The 22,556-nt window shown below is 36.3% G+C and overlaps 1 protein-coding gene across 1 annotated transcript in view; it reads left to right on the plus strand.

Annotated features, from left to right (window-relative positions):
* The window catches only part of Adamtsl1 (ADAMTS like 1), a 628,790-nt gene that overhangs the window by 345,700 nt on the left and 260,534 nt on the right, over positions 1–22,556 (plus strand). The window contains exon 5 of the mRNA XM_090329363.1: positions 21,249–21,485. Coding sequence (XP_090185489.1) covers positions 21,249–21,485 — 237 coding nt within the window. The remainder of the gene's footprint in view (positions 1–21,248; positions 21,486–22,556) is intronic.

A 22,556-nucleotide genomic window follows, 5' to 3' on the forward strand; every position in this document is an offset into this window, starting at 1 on the left:
TGACTTTCTACCCTTTATTTGTCACTGCCACTTTGAAAAACAAATATTACACCAACTTTACAGATAAAAAGATGAAATAGTTAAAGAAATAGCTCAGTCCCATAGCTAAACATGGTCCTACCAACTTTATTAATTCCAAAGTCCATTCTGATTTCATCAGACATAAGAAGGTTTATAGATGTCACTCTCATTTCTCAAAGAACAAAACTGAGTTCAAGAAGGCTTGAGGGTCAAGCATTTTTACACTAGGTTTTTTAAGAAAAAAATTTTCAGAGTAGTTTACCGTAGCAACCATGTTTCTGCAGAGCTAAAATAATATGAACTGCTGAGCACTTTAAATGTGCAAATTAAATACAGGAGAAAAAGCACGTCCAAGAATGTTTGTTGAAAACACCCCAAGTTCACTCCCCTTTGAGCCTCCTTGCCTGTCAAGAAGCTATAAATTTATTGTCAGTATTCTTCAGCATCGACTTTCCCAAATTCTAGGTTCTGAATTTCCTAAGATGTATGCAGGCCTCTAGTGTGCCAGATAGAAGCTTGAAGCCAGGACTTGACAGTGATTTAGAAAGAAATTACTACTACAGTTCATCTCTTGGCAGAGTGCCCTGTGGAATGAAACCAAACAAGCTGCCATACACAGGTTGCTAACTTGCAAATACTTGCCTATATGCAGCCTGGTTTCCATGAGCCTAGAAATGATAAGCAACATCAAATCTTCTGATTAACACCAAGATGTGTTGAAACTCAGACAGCAACACTTAGGTACTTCTACTCTCTGAGAGATCACTGAACACACCTTTGTGTTCTGTCCTAAGAGGTAGGACCCTAGTTAATTAGTTAACTAGCCTTTGGACTATATTATCCTTTGAGAAACCTTACTCTTCCTATATTTTTCTTTGCATGCTAAATGCTTGCAGAAGAAATTATGAAAATTAAAGAGACCACCTTTGAGGTTTGACTATATTTTTCTTTCTAATCTTGCTATAAGCCATAGCTGGCTCTTACAGGGTATTTAAGTCAAGTTTCCAAAGCAGTTTAAGGTTTCCAGTGGTATCTGTTTATCATGGAGAAAAGTGTAAATGAACATTATTTAGTTTCTTTTTCCCTTGAACATTCATGATAACTGAGCTTCATGACTCTCTAGCACTCATGTCCCCTAATGTACCAACCTCCTTTTCTTGAGCATTTTATTCATTCCAAAATGTTCCTTCCTCCCCCAAATAGCAATTGTTAGTGCTAGCTATATCTATGTCTCATAATGTGCCATTTGTAACAGTTTTTCTTTTTTTCTTTAACATATTGCCAGGAATTGTTCGTTTTGAGTTGTTATTAATAATTGAGATAAACCTCTCGATTCTTATAGAGATGTGGCATAATGCCCAGGGAGGAGCGATCAAGCAGCCAGGTTGCCCAGCATGCTTCTACTCATTCTGCCACAGCTGCTTCTCCTTTTCTTGCTGTATTTACTAGCATCCTAGGTAAGAGATTTCTGGGGAAAGCTCAAATGGCTCTGTCATAGCAACAGACATAAAAGTTGGAAAATATCTACTTTGTGGTAGTCTTCATAAGAAGGCTTCTTAGCTTCTATGTAACATTTTTGAGGGAAGAAAAATTTCCATCTTAGGAGTTATTATAAAATACTAATGTCCATTAGGTGTTTTCTTAGAATAAATTAACATATACTGTCTTCCTCCTGTTTCATTAAGTTCACATGGAATCCAAGTAGAATTCAAATGTGATCCAAACTGGAATTCAATTGACTGGAGTTCAATGCAATCAAACTTTATTGACTATGTATCTGCAAGTCAGTGCCTTAGGAGAACATGGATGTTAGAAAACTTGTGTAAGTTTTCTCCTCTCAAATATTTTGATATTGGAGGAAGTAAAGGAAAAAAGACCATATAGTTATATAGTCCAATGCAGAATATCATAAAGACATGAAAAGAAGCCCAGAGAACGTTGATTCACTCTGCCTATTAGTCCTCCCCATTCTAAACAAGCAGCAATATCAGATAAAATATGAAGTGCTAAAATCAATATCATAGCCAGGTTCAAAAGTAATAAAAAAAGTCAATGGAACAAAAATGGAATTAAAACATGAGATGATGCACTATGCTAGATTCACAGTTTTGGGGTTCCAAGACTGAGTGTACAAAGACAGATGGTCAAGTCCTGTGGGATGGTCAGAGCTAATATTATGTCACCGGAGAAGCAAGACATGAGCTAGGAAGAAAACCAGATGTCAAGATCAAGTTGAATGGCAACTTCTATGTACAACTCCTTCAGGATAATAAAAACTTGAAAGAAAGAAAGAAAGAAAGAAAGAAAGAGAGAAAGAGAGAGAGAGAGAGAGAGAGAGAGAGAGAGAAAGGAAGGAAAGAAAGAAAGAAAGAAAGAAAGAAAGAAAGAAAGAAAGAAAGAAAGAGAAGGAAGGAAAAAAAGAAAGGGAAGGAGGGAAGGGTTAAAGGAAGGAGGGAAGGAAGGACAGATAGGAAGTAAGAAAGAAGAAAGGAAGGAAGGAAGGAAAAAAGGAAGGAAAGAATCCTGATGTCAAGGGTTTTGATAGGGCTCTCTGTTGTGAGTAAAGCTTAAAAATTAGGAAAAATAAGTAAATAGCCAATTTTTAGTATAAAAGCTGGTTATTTGATATAAGTATCAGATCATGACCTCTATCAAGCCACAACTGGACTTATAGTTTCCTTATGGTAGAATAAAACCTAGACTTCCAGTATAGAATTTGATTCTGGACTGAAGACTATGTGAACCACATGAAGAAAATCATAAAAACCATTAAGACAGGCTGGGACAGAGGAGCAGGATAAAGAAAAAAAAATCATTAAAAATGAGCCAACAAATAAAAATTCCAAAATACATGAAAGAAACATCATACCAGGAAAGCCAGGAAAACTAACATTCTTGCCAGAAAAAATTGTGTGAAACAGTTTTACAAAGACATTAAAATTGATTTATTCATGAATTCTGCTAATTATGAATTCTCCTACTCACCAAAATGTACTTGTAACCTTCAAATAAATACTTGTGGTACTTTTGTGGTAAATTCATGGACAAGGGAAGGGCAGTGAACAATCTGCGTAGTTCAATGAGCGTGCTTCCAGTTGTGTGACTAAGGTAATGCTGTGCCTTCTTATTTTAGCTTTCATATTATAAATAAGTGTCTTCATGGCTCACTTTGTCTAAAGTTTTTTCTATTTGTTTTTGCATTTCCAGTGATGAATTTACTGTTTAATGTATCCTCCAAGCTTAGTAAAAAACATCTTGCTTATAGTCTCTAATTTTTGCAATGTGTTTTACAGAAAAAAAATATATTGACTAAGTTTTCTTCCAGTATAAAGTATAGTGTTGTTGGGTATTACTTTAAGGCTAGTGAGTCAACAATATTTATTAATAAAGACAGAAACATGTATCAAAGCAGGTTATTGACAAATTGACTTAAAATTTATTGTACCAGAGGTCCACATAATACTCACTGTTAATTTAGTATTTTGGGAAACTTTATACATCACAACTATCACAAATACTGAGTACTGACTAAGTAACAACTATGAAATAGAAAATAAATTTTGGAAAATATAAAGAACACATGCAAATGGACAACGAAAGATACAATCATGAAATAATATCTTTGAGGATAGGCTAAATTGCAGCACAAAACAAAGAGAAAATATGTGAAAATGGAAGTTAAAAAACTTTACTCAAAATATAGTCACATATTCTAGACTACATAATGTGAAAGAGCCATTAAGAAATATAAAATGACTGCAAGTTTCCAACAGACATCTATTGAGTTTCCAAAGTGAATGGAGGGAATGACATTTAGAGTAGTCTAGGAAAGTCTAGATAAAAACAAAAGTCCTTAAGATAGAATTGCAATGAAAGTGTTGTAGAGGAAAAGTAGAAATATATATAGACATAGTTAGTGTAATATTATAAATAAGGAAATATTAAAAGATACCAGAGAAAAGACATTTGACTTGCAGAAGGATGAAAAGTAGACTGCAGGCAGAAATTCCTCACTTACAATAGAGTCTAAAGATGCTACTAGAAAATCTAAAGTATCAATGAAAAATCTCAATAAAAATTCAGGTCTTTTTTGTTTCTTCCTACCAAAACAATAACATTTAATAGACAAATATTAAATAAAAGCAAAGTTGTACTCACCTGTTGATTTCTTAACTATGTTAGTTTTTATTGCTGTCATAACCAATTATTATAAACTTGGGATGCTTAAAGCAATACAAATTTATTGCTGGACAATTCTGTAGACAAAGGTGCAGGCAGGGGATGCCCAATGGGTCATTTACTTAGAGCTTCACAAGACTAAGCTATTTTTTAGATACTTATCAAGGATACACCTTCTTAGAAAATTCAAATTATTGACCAAACTTAGATTTTCAAGGTTATAAGACCGACGTTCTTCTTTTATGGCTGGTCATCTGCTAGAAGCCATCCTTAACTCCTTAAAGAGAGGAGCTGTTTCTTATGGCTTTTCCACTCAAAAGCCAGAAATAGTGAATGAATGCCTTTTTCTGCTTTGAATCATGATTTCCCTTTTTTGTTCCTTTGCCATATTTTTTCTATACTCACTTGATAGAGGATCTCTACTAAAGCTTTAGGTGATTAGATTAGCTGCAGGTGACTAATCCAAGGTACCTTTGCTGGCTGAAGGTTTCTGACATTAATTATATTAGTAAATTCTTTGTTTTGTGAAATAATAACACATCCACAAGTTCTAAAGATCTGAGCATGAATGTCTTTGTGGGACCATTCTACTCCCTTATTTACTATGGTTATCAGGATAGGTTAGGTGATTCTCAAAGTAAAAATCTCAACACCTCAAAGATCTATTTTTCATTCATGGAGTATCTGATTCCAGATCAGCTGGCATCTGTGGGGAAACTCAGTGACTTGATAGAACAGTGCTTTTCACCCTTAAATGCACCAAGGGTCTTATTAAACAGAAAATTCAGACTCTACACATTTGAGGTGGGAACTTGGACTCTCCGTTTCCCACAAGAACCAGGCTGAAATGGATGCTGCTGGACCCTGAAGCCACCTTTCAAGAAGTGAGGTTTTAGAAGGTATAGTTATCTTGATGACTAGAGCAAGGAGAAAAGCTTGGAGACTGTCACTTTCGTCTTTAAATTTTTCATTCTAAAAGTAACAAATATCACCTCCTGTGGCATTTCTATTGACAGCGTGGCTCACAAGAGTCACCTCAAACGTCAAGGGGCCAGTGAAATTCAATATTCCCCGACAAGACAATCATGGAGTCTATTTTAGACTCTTGGGGAATTTAAGCTATGTTGTATATTTAAACTTTTAAAGTATCATTTCAAGAATAGAAGCACAAGCTATAGCTTTCAAATTAGCAGAGAAAATACTAGAGGCAAAAGAACTTACAACTTCATAAAAGTAAGAAAAGACAGGGATGGTAAACAGAAAAATATAAAACAAGATACTGCTTGTTCAAACCTTCAGTGATAATGTAGAAGTATTGAAGGGTGTGTTTCACCCTCCCACCAGAATTATGTTACCTGTTAAGACTTCTGCCTTGGTTTCCTAATACATTGTTTAGGATTTCTCATTTACATTTGAGTTGTTTCTTTTTTATCCAACCCTACTCTGGTGTTGGTAGGATGAATTAGGAAATTTGGCGTAGGGTTGAGATCTTTTCTTTTTCTTTTCTTTTTTCATAAGAACTTGCTTGTAAAATCATGACCAAAATGGGTTCTTTCAGGAGAAAATTTTTCATTACTGATTGAATTTCTTTTAAAGATTGTATAAAATCATTGTGTGGAACTTTGGAATAATGCTGTTTTCTCTCAGCTCTGACTTGATAGTTGTGTGTCAAGTCATTGAATCTCACTATATTTTCTCTGTGAAATGGGACATGCCACCAATAAACACTTGACTAAATCGCATACTTGTAGCAGTATCTGCTATATGCTAAATTCTGTTATTTCACTGGTTGAAAAACTCTTCCTTTATTTGACTGTCTTTACATTTTTTTCTGTCTAAAGTAAGTCATACCTTTCGGTTGCTATCTCTGTATTCACACTGACCTTCTCCTTGGAGTCTGGGATAACATTGGGAATATCTTTATTGTCAATATCATTGATGAAGTTTGTCAGGAGTTTATTGCTTTTAGTAGCCTTTCCAACTAACAATCTATGTTGTTGAGACTGTGGCTTTGATATTTTTTGTTTCGTTGATACATTATTTTCTTTGAATGTGTTTTATTATGCTTTTTCTAATTTCTTGAGTTCGATGCTTTGTGTTTTAAACTGTAGTCTTCCTAGATTTCACAGAAATATTCAACTAAATATTGCTTTGTTAGTATCCTACCATGCAGTGAGAGGATTTTTCTTCAGTTCTAGATAGTTTGAATTTACATATGTTCTTCATCTCATAGATTATTTATACTTCTAAATATCTGGGTATTTTAATAATGTCATTGTTAATTTCTGACAATACCATTGTGAATTTTAAATGGTCATCTACTTATATTTCTTTGAAGTGTGTTAAGACATTGCTTTGTGACCTTATATTCAGCATGTGTTCTGGGAGAGGCCATGGATTTCCTGATATGGATATGGACTCTTCTAGAAAAGACTGCATCAAACATTTTCAGTGTTTTTAAATGTATGACTTCTTTGATGATTTTTTAAGCTTAATTTAGCGAATGAGTTTTTAAATCTAATCCTATTTGTAAATTTTAACTTTTAATACATTTAGTACCTATTTTACTAGTTAGCTAAATATTAAAATTCATTCTTTTTTCTCATTTTTATTTGTTTGCTACTTTTGTATTATTATATACCAATAGTTCAAGGTGGTTTCATTGTAATAATTCCATGATCTCATGTGATAATCATGATCATCCGGTCTCAGCCCTTCCAGTGTTGAAATGACAAATCTGTATTACCACACTCGGCTTTGAATAGTTTTTAAATTAAAATGTTCAAACGTTTATTAAAATTTTGCACCATGACTGATAATCTGACTGACAGATTTCTTAGTAAGTCTGATTTTCTTTCTGTGCTGCCTTCTTTGTTCATATGTTCATAATTTCATATTATTACAAATTTTTGATATACAAGAAATTTTCTATAATATAGATTAAGATATATACTTCCTTGGTGAGCTTACATCTACTTTGGGGAAAAATAGTGGTGGATCAGATACACCTTTGGTGGTACTAGGATTTGAACTCAGGGCCCTTGGCCTTCTAGACAAGTACCACCACTTGGGCAATAGGGAAGTCAGGAGGAGAAAAACTGGGAGAGAATGAGGGAGGAGGTGACTCTGTTCAAAAGAAAATGTACTCATCGCCTGACCTAAGTAACTGTAACCCTTTTGTACAGCATCTTTACAATAAAAAAATTTAAATCAAGAAAGGAAAGGAAAGGAAAAGAGGAGAGAGGAGGGGGGGAGAGAGAGAGAGAGAGAGAGAGAGAGAGAGAGAGAGAGAGAGAGAGAGAGAGAGAGAGAGAGAGAGAGAGAGAGAGAGAGAGAGAGCAGAGAGAGAGAGAGAAACAGAGAGAGAGGGGGAGGGAGGGAGGGAGGGAGGGAGGGGGAGGGAAAGGGAGAGAAGGGAGGAAGGGAGAGAAGGGAGGAAGGGAGAGAAGGAAGGAAGGAAGGAAGGAAGGAAGGAAGGAAGGAAGGAAGGAAGGAAGGAAGGAAGGAAAGAAAGAAGGAAGGAAAGGAAAGGAATTATCAGACAAAACCAAGTGATACCAGAACTTTGAAGAAGTCAAACAGGTGAATAGGAAGAGCCAAATTTGGTCATGTCAACCAGGAGAGCAAAGCATTGTGGGAAAAGAAAATTTGAGGCTGGATAATGAAAAACAGGGCCTAGAAAATGGAGAAAGAAAAAAAAACCGAAATCAGCCCCTCACAAAACCTTCCTTAAATATTCATTATATTGGATACCATGTAAAAACTAGAAAAGAGGCAGCACAAGTCTCAGGATCTGGAAGTAATACTAATGAGTTGCAGGGTGAAAAAAGTTCTAGCATTCCATTTCCTTTACTACCTCGTCCAGATTCAGCCTCAAACAGAAACAAAATAGGAAGTGTAGTTGTCTCTGTCCCAAAATAACCCTTCAATATCGAATTGTCTCTACTTTACCTGAAATTCTATCATTAGCATAAAAGTCTAAAGTTTTCTGGTCTCAGCATCTGCCTGCCTATTTTAAGTTGTAAGTACCAAGAGGGAAAGGGCTATGATCTAGTACTTGGTAAACATTTGTAGTAGTTTTGAACATATGCAAAATGTTAAAAATCATTCAGAATGAGTAAGTGGAAAACACTATTAATCATGCAGACCTTCCTCTAGATATGTTTAATCAGCTTGCTTTCCCTTTTACTTTTCTTAAATCCAAGCCTGCTATAGGAAATGGAACTTTTATAGGAAAAAGAACGGAAAATTAACATTTTCTTTGGGATAAAACTGGTGCTAAGAGGCTGAGCCTAAGCTTTAAAAAAGAAGTCTACAAACATTGGGTCTTAGAGGTCAGAAAATATATTTCTCTAATTCTCCTCAGTTTCTTAAAATAGGCCCAGGCTCCAAGATCAACAAACTAAGAAGCACGAGTCCATATGAACACAATTGAGTGTTGTCATCCACTAAACTTATAACCCCCAGTAAATTTGGCACGTAATATTCTTTGATTAGACTCATGTGTTAGGACATACATATAAGTCACTTTTATTAGGCTTATATTTAAACAACAACATTAAGTATTGCTAAAGACATCAAGGCATGGGTCTAGTATGTAGTAGGGAGGGTGGTGTCACTATAATTTGGATGACAATTCAAAACCTGAGGACTACCTTTTAGTATTAACATAAACTTAGGTGTTTGCAATGGGAATTCTGAGCTAGAAGTTTGGGGAAAAAATTAGAGATTACTCAAAGTTTTTCCATTTGGTTCACAGTAACTCTACCTTTCCCTCATCCCAAAGTCTGAGGATCTTCACTGGCATTCTGTGATCATCTGAAAGCATTGTTTCCTCCCTTTGGAACATGTAACTGTCTCTTGCCAGAAGGATTTGTGTTAGTGGCTAGGATGAGAGACTAACACCCAGAGAGAAATCCAAATGAGAGGAGACTATACCATTCCACTGATCAACAACTTTCTCCAGACTTGGAGAGTTTTCAACTCTCCCAATTGAAAACAGTCTAAGTGTTATTTATCTGTGAACCGATTCCATAGTGATAATGGTTCAAATAAAAGTCTGACCTGACTGAGGATATGGAAACCAGAGCTATATAATGTGTGATTGTTGTTCTTAATGTACTATGTTATTTCTCATCTCTTTTGTTGTCCCTTAGTTATTCTCATAATGTTACAGTATCTTATCTTGTTGTCTTGTATATTGTATATTCGTTTGTTTGTTTATTTGAAATAGGAAAGAGAAGGGGAGAAAACAAGATGAGGGGAAGAGGTGAGGGGAGGGAAATGGGGACTAAAACATGAGAAGGGGTATCAATGTGTGTGAAGTAATGCACTTTCTATGTGGCGAATATAACTGTAACCCTATTATTAATAACAATTTTTTAAAAAAGAAGTCTGACCTGGCTGTTCAGAAACTGGCCCAGGATAATATTAAACTGTGTGCTACAAAAATAAAAATAAAAAATATATAAATAAAAATTATTGCCAAAAGAGCCCCAAACTGAGCACCAGTGGCTCAAGACTGCAATCCTAGCTACTCAGGAGGCTGAGATCTGATGACTGAGGCTTGAAATCAGCTAGGACAAGAAAGTCTATGAAACTCAACTCCAACTACACTACCCAAAAGCTGGAAGTGAGACAGTGACTCAAATGGTGGAGTCAAAAGCTAACGGACAGCACCCAGCACCCGAGTTCAAGTCCCAGGACTGGCACACGCATGTACAAATAAAAAAAAAAGTGCACAAAGATATGGAACCAACCCAGATGTCCCTCAGTTGATGAGTGGATCAACAAGATGTGGTATTTGTACACAATGGAATTCTATGCTGCTGTCAGAAAAAACGACATCACCCCATTTGTTAGGAAATGGAAAGACTTAGAAAAAATCATATTAAGTGAAGTAAGCCAGACTCAAAGGAACATAGGCTCAATGGTTTCCCTCATTTGTCATAATCAGTAGAAACCTTGGGCTCTCCTAGCAGAGATTTGCAATAGAGCAAAACCTAGATACACAAGGCCATACGGTATGAAGCTAAATGAAAGGACCTATAGGATATAGAAACAAAAACCATATAATGAGTGATTGTTGTCCTTAATGTACTAAGTTATCTCTCATCTCCTTTGCTGTCCCTTGGTTATCTCATATTGTTACAGTATCTCACTTTGTTATCTGATATATTGGATATATTTGTATTTGGTTATTTGAAATTGGATAGGGAAGGAGGAAAACAAGATGAGGAATGGGGGTGTGGGGAGGGAAATGGGGACCAAGACATGTGAAAGGGTATTAATGTATGTGAATTAATGCACCTCCTATCTGGCAAATATAATGTAACCCTTCTATTAAACACAATAAAAAATATATGAAAAAAAAGTGCACAAAGATATTTCAAATACATTCTACACCTCAAAAACCCAAGCAGTGATTAAATTCAGTGCCAGGAAAATAGGCTGGAAACTAAGGGAAAGAAATTAGAGAACTTAGGGCCAGGAGTTTGGCCTAGTGGTTAAAGTGCTTGCCTAGCATGCACGAAGACCCGGGTTTGATTCCTTGGTACCACATACATAGAAAAAAGCCAGAAATGGTGCTGAGGCTCAAGTGGTAGAACTCTAACCTTGAGAAAATCCAAGGACAGTGCTCAGGCCCTGAGTTCAAGCCCAGGACAGGCAAAAAAGAAAAAAAAAAGAAAGAAAGAAATTAGAGAACTTAGTTGTAGTTGTCTAGCAATTATCTCCCTTTTCTAGAAAATAAAACTTTAAAGTTATCTTTTTATTTGATTTATATGAAGTCAACAATTTTGTATTTTTAAAACGACATCCAAAGTAAAGTATATCTAGATAATGGTTTCTTATTGTTTGTCTTTGACTTGAGAGACATCATATCCTTTTCTTTTTTTCTTTTCTTTTTCTATTTTCTTAAGTATCTAGCTAAGAACTACATGTTCTGGGAAGCAACTGCTGCAGATCTTTCTATTTGTTGTCTGTACTCTAGCAAGTCCATCTTTCCCACTTATAAACAGAAATAGAAAGAACTTGTTTTGTAACAATCCCAAGCAGTAGTGACAGTTTAACTATTCTTATGCAAAAATGTCTCCCTTCCCCTAACCTGACTCCACCACAAGTATTTTGTTAAATGATGTCAGAGACCAAAACACTGCGTAATTGTATAGTTATAAAATGAAATAGTATGCCATATTACCAAAAAAAGGATTACAAATTACTGCTCTAAATAGGCTAATTTGGAGGAGATGGAGAGGGAGATAGCTAGAGCACTTTTTAAAAATGGAAATAAAAAATAGAAAAAAAGCCAGAATTGCTGATTTAAGAAAAGATACTGCTAAATTGGAGAGAATTCAAAGAAAGAAACTAAAAATAATAAAAAGCCTCAAGGAACAAATATTTTCAAAATTGAGAAAATTTAAGAGTCTAACATGACAAACTTTAACCAGTCTTACAAATACCTCTAAGGAGTTGGATTGCAAAATCTGCATTGTTCAAAGGAGAAAAAATAATAACACTGAAATAAAAGCCACCCAAAGCGGGTGAGGGGGGGAAGGACGCTTTTAAAATGAAATGTTTTCCATATTTTTACTTAGATCAGCTCTCAGATGACTGGAGATATTAAAAACTAGCCAGACAAACCACTTGTTTTCAGATAAAAAGAGCAAGTAGGGTAGGGTACTGTTTATTGTATCATAAGTTTTATCTCTATTGCTTGGACCTGAATAAACACTTTGTAACAGTTTAGAGTTGTACAATCTACCTAGAATCTGCACCAGCAAAGTAAACTCATATAGCATGCTAAAAGATAAATTAGAGAGATTGCTGTAATCTTGTTTAGGGCCCATAACTGTCATGATGTCTTGTTAGACATGAACCTGTTCATAGTAGGACATTAAGATAGTTAATGATTACTTTTCATAAACACTTATTTCTTTTCCATTTGGAGTGTCCTCCAAATACTGTGAGTTTGAAAAGAAGAGAGAAGAATTAAAACAAAATCTATAAAAGAGAGAGAGAACAAAACCAAAAGCTTTAAAAGTATACGCACTATACACAAATGCATTGTGTCCCAGCCCATTTAACGCTGGCTTTGGAAAATAAAGTCAACCGATCTTTTTCAAAATAGAAGCAGGAAAAGGAGCCACAAATGGCTCTACCTACTATGGTACTGCCCTCCAAACTCCATTCCATTTCCTGTTCTTTACAGTCATAGTGATGTGTTAGAGACTTAAATATTATGCTCTTGAATATAATAGAATTGGATCCATACAAACTGTCTAGACAGGGCAGGGTCTCTGTCTGTTTAATTTTATTTTACATAGCAGTGAGCAGTCTTGCATAAATAAATGCTTTTGATGATGATGTTGATGTTAGTATAAGCAGGTGGCCAAAATTTGGGGGATAAAGCTTGTTACTTTAACATTAGTATTTTATAGTGTATGCATGTAACACTAAGTGTTTAATAAAATTTATAAATGTCTGGCTATTTTTTAAATAATAAATGATTTCAGCCCATTTTAATATTGCCCTGTTAAATTTGTTTACATGGAGAAGGAAATATCAATCTGCCTATTCAGAAAGTAGGCCAGACTCTATACACAATTTTCCTACTTCCTAAAATATGTCAGTATTCTTGCATTTTTATTTTAAAAAGAAAGAAAAATTAGACATTCAAATAGTTGGGAGACTCAAGATTTAAATTCCTGCAAAATTTAAGAAAACAGAATTGGAATTTCTACAATGAATGGATTGACCTCTTTTTTTTTTCATTTGTTCAATGTGTTAGTCACTCCATCAACAACATTTAACTACTCAACATAGAACATCAGGCCAAAGCTGAAGATTTCCTGCCCTTTTGGAGATTATATTTTAGTAGAAAGAGACAGACAATAAATAAAAAGCATAATAAATGAATAGAGTCATTGTTAAAGGTGATTAAGTGATATGGAATGAAAGAAGAATTGAGCAAGAAAATTCCGAATCAGAAATGAGAGTGGGATTGTGATTTTATATACTCTGGTCACAGTGGGCCTCAGTCAGCAGCTGACTAGCTGCTCCAAATTTAGGCAGAAATTTCTAGACAGGGAAAGTAGATAATGTATGTTCCCTAAAGCAAGAGTGTTCTTAAGTGTACAAGAGCTGACAGGGAATCCAATGTCGAGATCCCTAAGTGAGCAGGGACAACAGGAAGTGAGAGCAAAAGGGACAACAGGGGCCAGATCTCTCCCTCTGTGATGAGGAGTTGAGCTTTTAATCTGAGTCTTGGGAAGCCATTGTATGGGTTATAACAAAGTGATGACACAATCTGCTTTATCCTTTAATAAAAATCATTCTGGTTGCTGATTTGGAGGGGGAAAAATGTCCAGGGGAGCAAGATTAGAAGAAAGAAAGCCATTTAGGATCCCTTTGCAGAAATGTAGGCAAGATGTGATGATGGCTTGACTCTGGTTATGGCTAGATTTTACATATTTCTGTATATAGAATTTATACTTCTTTCCAGGTGCTAGTGGCTCATGCCTGTCATTCTTACCTATTCAAGAGGATGAGAGCTGAGAATCATCCTTCAAAGCCAGCTAGGACAGGAAAGACAGTGAGAATCTTATCTCAAATGAAGCACAAAAAACTTGAAATAGAGCTGTGGCTTAATGGTAGAGCATCAGCCTTGACTGAAAAAGCTAAAGGACAGTGTTCAGGCCCTGAGTTCAAACCCCAGTCACTAACACTAAGAGTCAACACTTCTCTAAGGCAGAGGTTCTCAACATATAGTCAACCAAATTAGATTGACATCTGTTGGGAATTGGTTTGAAATACATCATTATTTTTTGCCAGTCCTGGGGCTTGAACTCAGGACATAGGCAGTGTCCTTGAGGTTTTCTCAAGGCTAACAATCTACCACTTGAACCACAGCACCACTTCTGGCTTTTTTTCTGTGTATGTGATACCGAGGAATCAAATTTGGGGCTTTGTGCATGTTAGGCGAGCACTCTACCACTAGGCCAATATCCTGGCCCCTGATTCATATCTTTTTGAACACTACCTCAGACCACCCAAGTTAGAAACTCTGGGGAATGAAGAGAACTTCTAGCCATCTTCTGTTTAATATTGGAGACCATGTTTGGGGTCCTGAAGAGGATAGAGTTGTCAATGGCTGAAATGGGGAAGGCTGTGGAGGATCTGATTTGCTGGGGCCCAGGGGAGAACTGGGTCAAGTTTTGGGTATAATGAGTGTGTGATGTCTTTGACATTCAGATGACAAATAATGAGGTTTCTGTCTAACTATGGAATTCAGAGGAGAGGGGTTTTCAATTTGGAGATTCAAACCGAAATATAGTTATGTTGAAACATGACCGTGGTTCTAAGAATGACATATCACAATAATTGGATTGTATCAGTAGATTTTTTATTGTTCATCTTAACTTTCAAGAAACAGAAAGCCAAATAATAAAGACCAAAACGTATGAAAGCAACAACTCAACATAAACTGCAAAATGCCAAAGATACTGAGGCTTTAGTGGGAAATTGCGCAGTCTCCATCCATCCATTGTAAAGGAACCTTTTATGGCCATCTTCTTCTGTTTTATCATTTAGAAATTAAGGATTCTTTATATATTAAGGGTGAAATATTAGAACAGTTAAGTTTTCAGGAGTTATCAAGTGTCTGAAATTTTCTTTTCTCATAAATAAGTGATTGAGTGAGTTTTGGAGAACAGATTATATGCCTTACCATGTAATTATAGTTTTCTCTCCTTTCACCTGAACTTTTATGGATGATGAGTGTTGGAGGCAGTAGGAAATGGAAATAGGAAGCTTAGAAGAATAGTTCTACTGGAGAAATACAAAATAAGAATAGTTTTTCAGTAACTACAATGTATGCAGGAGTCATCTGAATACAATGCTTAGAGTTTACTTGACCTTATGACTGAAAGTATAGAACCAAAATGAAACAGCAAAGTTAATAGACTAAGCCCACCATTTTGGGGATGCTTAAGGACAGAGGTAAAGCAGAATAATTCTTTAAGAAGAATGAAAACAAAGGAAATTCTGCTTCTCCTGACCCTGAATCTACATTTTGTATATTTTTTCAAAGCCATTTTAGAACCCTTTCATATGCTGCCACATTAGCTGCTAAGATAGAATCTTTTACATGTCACCCAGTGGGTAAACTCTGAAGAGCCTGACCCTCTCCAGTCCCACATTGTAATCTGATCTACCTATCACCATCAGACACATCTGGGACCCATCTTATCTTTCCCACTGGCTAGGAGATTAACCAGAAAATGTTTTAAATTGGATTCATATATGGCAGAACTCTGTAGGACTTTATGAATTATAATGAGAACAAATAAAAGGTTAGTATGTTTGTGTTTTTAAAAGAAGGCTCTGACACAGTCAGGATTAAGTGCTTACAAATTGGAGAGAAAAACTGTTATACTAAGGGCCTAAGTACAGTCATTCATGGATTCATCCACAAAGAAAATATATTTTCACAGAGTGAGGATGTCCTACTCATTAGCTGATATACAGCTGCCGATCTACAGGTGTAGCAGCATTTCAGAGTTAAAAGGCACTTTTCTCCTGCTCTTTTTCTATTTGCTGATGATTTGGGGAGCTTTATAAGTAGCTGGAAGTAGGAGACCTTTAGTCCAATCCATCCTTTCTACATCGTGTTTTTGGTGAGGTTCTTGGGTAAGGGTACCATGCATGTGATCCAATCACTAGACTTTGCATCATTATTTTTTAGCACCAAGTTCCATGTAAAAATATATAAATCATAATTCATTTGTTTTCACTTCAAATGTCTCAGCTGAAAGCCTATTATTCCCACCATTGATGTTTTATGAGGACCAGCATCCCACATTGCATATGTTCAGTGCGTTCTGCCTTTTGTCCACCTGGAGGAAAGCCACTGCTTCTGCTCAGAACTCTGACTGGTTAGGAATGCGTCTCCAGAAGCTGATAAGGCAATCCAAGAAAAGCTGTTAAATATTTTCCCAAGCACTTTCTGAAGGAAAGCATCCATTTCTAAACCTGACTTTTAAGAGTTTCAGGAAGAGCATTGCTTTAATAATGGACAAATTATAAAACTTCACAGAAGTTAAGCCTCTGAACAAATAGCTAGTCTGCTGTTGTTATTCCTATTTATTTTCATACTTTGTAGGAACAGAGACTTTCGTGAAGTTTCCACTCTTAAAGCACGATGACCCAGACACATTAAGGGTCTGATGATGTCTTTAACTATGCTTCATGGCTTTTGGGTTCAAATAAAGAATCTTTGGCCAAATCTTTTTTTCCCTTAATTTTTAAATATGTGTATTTTGAGGGAAATTTGATTCATATGTTTCTGATTCGTTTACACTTGATGTCCAAGAAGCTTTCTGAACCTGCTTTATAAGCCCCCTTAAGTCCTTTTCTTAAAACAGGAAGTTGCATTTTGCCAAGTACAAATAAATTCAAACATTAAGAAAATTCAAATTCAGTTTCTAGCTCTGAACTCCAAGATTCAAGTGCAGTCTCAATTTAGCAAAATATATGAAACATGTGAGTAGAAAGAAAAAATAGTGATAAAAGTGAGTGAAGATTTTCACAAACATTAGTACTCTTGGACATTTTTCTTCCAATTATGAAAAATCATAAAACCTAAAACAGGTGATCTTGTGACCATTGTATACAAATGAGAACAAATGGGAACTTTGTCTACATGTTGCTTTTCTGTGATGTGTCTTAATATATTTACCAACTTTGCCACAGTCAAGAAAACCTAAAGGTCTTAACATTCCATCTTCATTTTTATTAGTTTTAAGATTACCTCACTTGAGTCTTATTTAATAAAGATGAGAAGAACCCAACACATTTTGTCCAATGGAAGTACTTAAGAGACTGTAGGAGTTTTCTCTTTGTACTAAGGTAATACAGTATCATCAACTAAAAATCATATTCAAGGGGCAGGTTGTAGTTAAGTGGTAAAGCACTGGCATACCAAGTATGATATCTTGAGTTTCGATCAAGTGTACAAAAAAGGGAGGGGAGTTTGGCCTAATGGCAGAGTGCTTGCCTAGCATTCCCAAAGACCTGGGCTCGATTCCTCAGTACCACCTACATAGAAAAAGCCAGAAGTGGCACTGTGGCTCAAGTGACAGAGCACTAGTCTTGAGCAAAAACAGTGTCTAAGGACGATGCCTAGGCTGAGTTCAAGCCTCAGGATTGGCACAATGAGAGAGAGAGACAGAGACAGAGACAGAGACAGACAGAGACAGAGACAGACAGAGACAGAGACATAGAGACAGAGAGACAGAGAAAGGAAAAACTATAGTTAAAAATTGTATTCATAGCCGGGCGTGGTGGCTCATGCCTGTAATCCTAGCTACTCATGAGGCTAAGATCTGTGGATCAAGGCTCAAAGCCAGCCCGGGCACAAAAGGACCTGAGACTCTTATCTCCAATTAACCTCTAGAAAAACAGGAAGTGGGTCTTGGCTCAAGGGTAGGGTGGTAGCCTTGAGCTGAAGAGCTCTGGGACAGCACCCAGGCTGAGTTCAAGTCCCATGACCCACACACAAAAAAATTGTATTCATAAGCTTCTTTGTTTAAGGGCAACTACTGTATATGACTACTTAAAGATAATAAAAAGAAATATTGCAATCAGTATCTTTCATGGAATTTGAAAATGTATAAATTATTTCTAGTTCATAATAAAACATCTCAGGTTTTTTTTTATCCTTCTCACTTTAAGGCAGTGGTGATTTAGCCCGACTCTAAAGTTATCATCTTTAGAACTGGTTGAGTTATATTTATTGTATTTATAAAAAACAGAAGCAAAAGTACAAACAGGAAGGGTTCAGAACTGTTTCAAACAAGTTCTTTCCTATCTTGCTTTATTGAGTTCCCTTCAGTCTTTCTTCTGTATCACAGAGCAGCCAAGTGATGCCTTTGATGACAGATACTAGGCAAGAGAAAATCATTGACTAAATTTAAACCAACAAATTGAATAGGGAAGAGGGAAAAACAACATGAGCGGGGGGCGAAGGGGAGGGAAATGGGGACCATGACATGAGAAAGGGTATCAATGTATGTGAAGCAATGCACTTCCTATCTGGTGAATATAATGTAACCCTTTTATTAATTACAATAAAAATATATGAAAAAAATTTAAACCAACATTCGGACCTTCTCATGTGTTGACACCAGGCTGTGGATCCTAGAAAACTAGGTGTGTTCAGCCTACAGAGCAAGGGCAGCGCCACCTCTAATGAAGGAGCTGGAAGTTTATATAGAATCTGAGAGCCCTAGTTAAGTTTTAGGGCAAAATGAGTGAAGTCATACTGCATATTGGTAGAGCTTATGAAATAGACAACTTGCAGTCTTGTCATTGGAATTGGAATGTAATTTTTTTTTGTCTTGGTCCAGAACTGGGACTTGATCTCAGGGCCTGCTTGCTTGGCTTTTTCCATCCAACACTGGCACTCTTCCACTTGAACCACACACCTCCACTTCCAGCTTCTTTTGGTGGTTGATTAGTGATCAAATTCTCACAGATTTTTCTGCCACCTCTGGCTTTGTACCTCAGATATCAGTCTCCTGAGTAATTAGGAGTACAGTTATGAGCCACCTAAACCTGGCTGGAATGTGAAATTTTTAAGAATTTACAGGAAGTCAGTTTGCCTGTACTCTTATCTATGAGCACATGTTATGAAATGGGCTGGAGCTGAAATTTAGTTTGGGTGATTGTCATAATTTAAAACAAGTTGCCTGATTTGTGGTTTATAGCATAGTTTAGCAGTTAATTGTTTTTATTTGATATCTCACAATCACACAATGAGCAAATTAATATCCTAGATCACAAACACATGTACATTTATTCTCTAGAATTTTTAAACATGTTTTATCTTAAGAAGCTAATGATTGCCAAGTATGGAAGTCCATAGCTGTAATGCCAGCATGCAGAGGCTGAGGCAGGTGGATCACAAGCTCAAGGGCCACTTGCAATACTCAATAAGTTTTAAAGCAGCCTGAGCTACCTAGTGAGACTACTGAAACAAAGAAAGAAAGAACGAATGAACGAATGAAAGAAAGAAAGAAAGAAGAGAGAAAGAAAGGCAATAATAAGAAAAAATAAAACTAATAATAAAGGTATGACTTTTAATCATATATTTCAGAAAATATCCAACATAATTTAAGATTTGATAGTACATAGGCATGTATGCTATGTAATGTAAATTTTTTCTTTTATTTATTATTGTTTTATTCACATACATAATACTAATATATGATACTAATAAAGTATCTTTGATTTTTTTGCATTTTATTTAGAGCCATTTCATGTGCTTGGTTGAACTAAGTATAATTGTTTATATTCTATCTTACATAGAAGGAATTTGTGTTCCTCCAGATAGCAGAGCTTTATATGCTACCCAATAGTATCACAAAATTTGGGGAAGTGTCAGTAAATTGAATTTTATTAAATAAAGAGCAATTCTGAGCTCCAAATGCTTATGTAATTATAGAGATTTTCAGAGAAGAAACTTAGTATTAGAGAACTCCCATAATTTCAATGCTGTGACAAGAACTGCTCCAGGCCATATGAAAATTCTTTATAATAATTAGGCTCTCTATGACTCTATATCATAAAATCTTTGTAGTAAATCTCATTCTGAAGATATTGGTGGGGGACTTGTACCCAGGAAGCTGAGATCTGATTATTGTGGTTAGAAGCCAACCCAGGCAGAAAAGTCCCTGTGAGATTCTTATCTCCTATTAACCACTCAAAACCAGAAGTGTGGGCTGGGAATGTGGTTTAGCGGTAGAGTGCTTGCCTAGCATGCATGAATGCAGAAAAAGGCAGAAGTGGTGCTGTGGATCAAGTCGTAGAGCATTATCCTTGAGCACGGAGAGGCTCAGAGATAGAGCCCAATAAATGAGTTCAAGCCTCAGAACCGCCCCTCCCTCCCAAATCTCTTTCTAAGTAATCAGCTTGTTTTTATTTGGTTTGGTGTAGTTTTTATACTAGGCTACTAGACTTGGACTCAGGGCCTGGGCATAATCCTTCAACTTTTTCTCAAGGCTGGTACTGATAGGATTTAAAAATCAAATTGAGAGGGTTACCTAAAATTCTCTGGCCTCATTAAACAGTTACCATGAGCACTACTGAGTACTAGGAAACTTTTCCTGTGCTGCTGAGTAGCTGGATGAGAACATGAACTTCTCACCATGACCTTGAGACCTGAGGAGAACTGATGTCACTGGTGTGGGCAGGAAAACCAGGCATACGAAGACCACTGTGGGCTCTCACACCCCATCTGAGGAGAACGTCCAGTTCTTTCTACCTCCTGCTCTACCTAAATCTAAAATGATGCATGCATAAATGCCAATCTTTTTCTTCTTCCATGATTAATTGTAGATACTGTGCGGCTTGAATTCTACAGAAAAAAAATCACAAACATCCTCACAAAATTTTGAAAGACATTATCATAACTTTTTGTCACTAGTTATTAATACCAAGAATTGCCGTAGCTCTAATTTGGCATGCCTGTAATACAAACATTCCGAGACAGAGGCAAGATTGTGAGGTTGAGGTCAGGCTGAGATATATACTGAGACCTTGCCTCAAAACCACAACCAATACCAAAAAAATAATAATAATTCTCTGAATGGCAGGACTAAATAGGACAAAATGCTCTTGTCTTGGTCTCAGATTCTATTTAAGTTACAAGGTTAAAATACCATCATAGTAGAAAGGAGTTTATAGGTCAGTGGACATATTTCAACATGGTTATTTTCCTAACTAATGTCAATTAGAAGACTTGCTTCAAGCTAGTTTCTTTCTCATTTAATCTCCATTTGAAAAAAAATAGGTCAAACTGATTATGTTCTGTGATTTCTGTCCGTTAAGGGCCAAAGTCATGTTTCAGATAGGTTGGTAGGCACTGTCTGTAATAATCAGGACATTTACTTGGTTTTCTAGGACCATGAAAGACCTCCCAACTTCTCTAGCTTGCTGCACAAGGCTGTTTTCTTAATATGTACTTGTTCCCTCTCCTCCTTCCTCTCCAGGACTGCCCACCAGAAGCTGGTGACTTCCGTGCACAGCAGTGCTCAGCTCATAACGATGTGAAGCATCATGGCCAGTTTTATGAATGGCTTCCTGTTTCCAACGACCCTGACAACCCGTGTTCCCTCAAATGCCAAGCCAAGGGAACCTCCCTAGTTGTTGAGCTAGCACCAAAGGTCTTAGATGGTACACGTTGCTACACAGAATCACTGGATATGTGCATCAGTGGTTTATGCCAAGTAAGTACTGATTCTTTCCACTTGATTTATCCCGAAGGCCTAGTGCCTTTCTGCAAATAGAATTCCACTCACCTGCAGTGCTGCACTTTCTAGAATTGATGAATGGTGGCACATTTGAAAACGCAGGCTTAATTTCAGTTGAAAGTACAAGTATACCTTGTTAGGGAAAAGTAGACTAGAATTCCGCTTTTCTTTCCTGAGTCTTACTTGAACATAGAAGGATAAAAATTGTTTATGTGATATGTATCACATAATCATTAGACTTGGGTGTTACCTTTAATGTGGATGTTCCTAAAAGAGAGAGCCGGGCAGGGGGGGGGGGAGGGAGAATATCAGGTTTTTTTCTACTTCAGAATGACTCAGGTGAGACGGACTCTAAAATCCTTACATAAACAGAAAGACTTGTTTCCTTACTGTCTCTGATCCTATTGAAAGTTCAAACAGGTACCAGTGGCTTATGCCTGTAAACCTAACTATTCAGGAGACTGAGATCGGAGGACTGTGGTTCAAAGTCAACCTGGGCAAGAAAGTCTCTGAGACTCATTATCACTTAACCACCAGAAAACTGGAAATGGCACTGTGGTACAAAGTCGTAAAGTGCTAGCCTTGAGTGCAAAAGCTCAGGAACAGGCCCAGGCCATGAGTTCAAGACCTACAAAAACACCAAAACCAAAAAAAGAGAAAATTCAGACAAATTGTATAGACGGATATAGTAATGTCAGATGATTTGGATCTCAGCCTGGTAACTTGTTAAAACAGAATATCAGCTTTTATTAACCTTTATTTTTATATGATATTTCAAATAACATTTTTAACAAACAAGTATTCAAGAAAGGAATATCCATAAAATCAAGGTTAATAAATTCTTTAATAAAAAACAGAATATCAAAGACAGTTCTGTTATGGAGTTTTCAATGTCTACTTTGAATAAAGTAAGGTGACAGTTTGTTTGCTATGGAATTGCTATGCTTATAATAAAGTTCACTTTCTGTATTGTGATGAATGGCCTAGATTTTAGAATAGTTTTGCTATGTGAATTTATCAACATGTTTGTGTCTTGCAAAGCAAAAA

The sequence above is a fragment of the Megascapheus bottae genome, chromosome 3, assembly GCF_031878675.1.
Source record: "Megascapheus bottae isolate mThoBot1 chromosome 3, mThoBot2.hap1, whole genome shotgun sequence".
Taxonomy (NCBI): domain Eukaryota; kingdom Metazoa; phylum Chordata; class Mammalia; order Rodentia; family Geomyidae; genus Megascapheus; species Megascapheus bottae.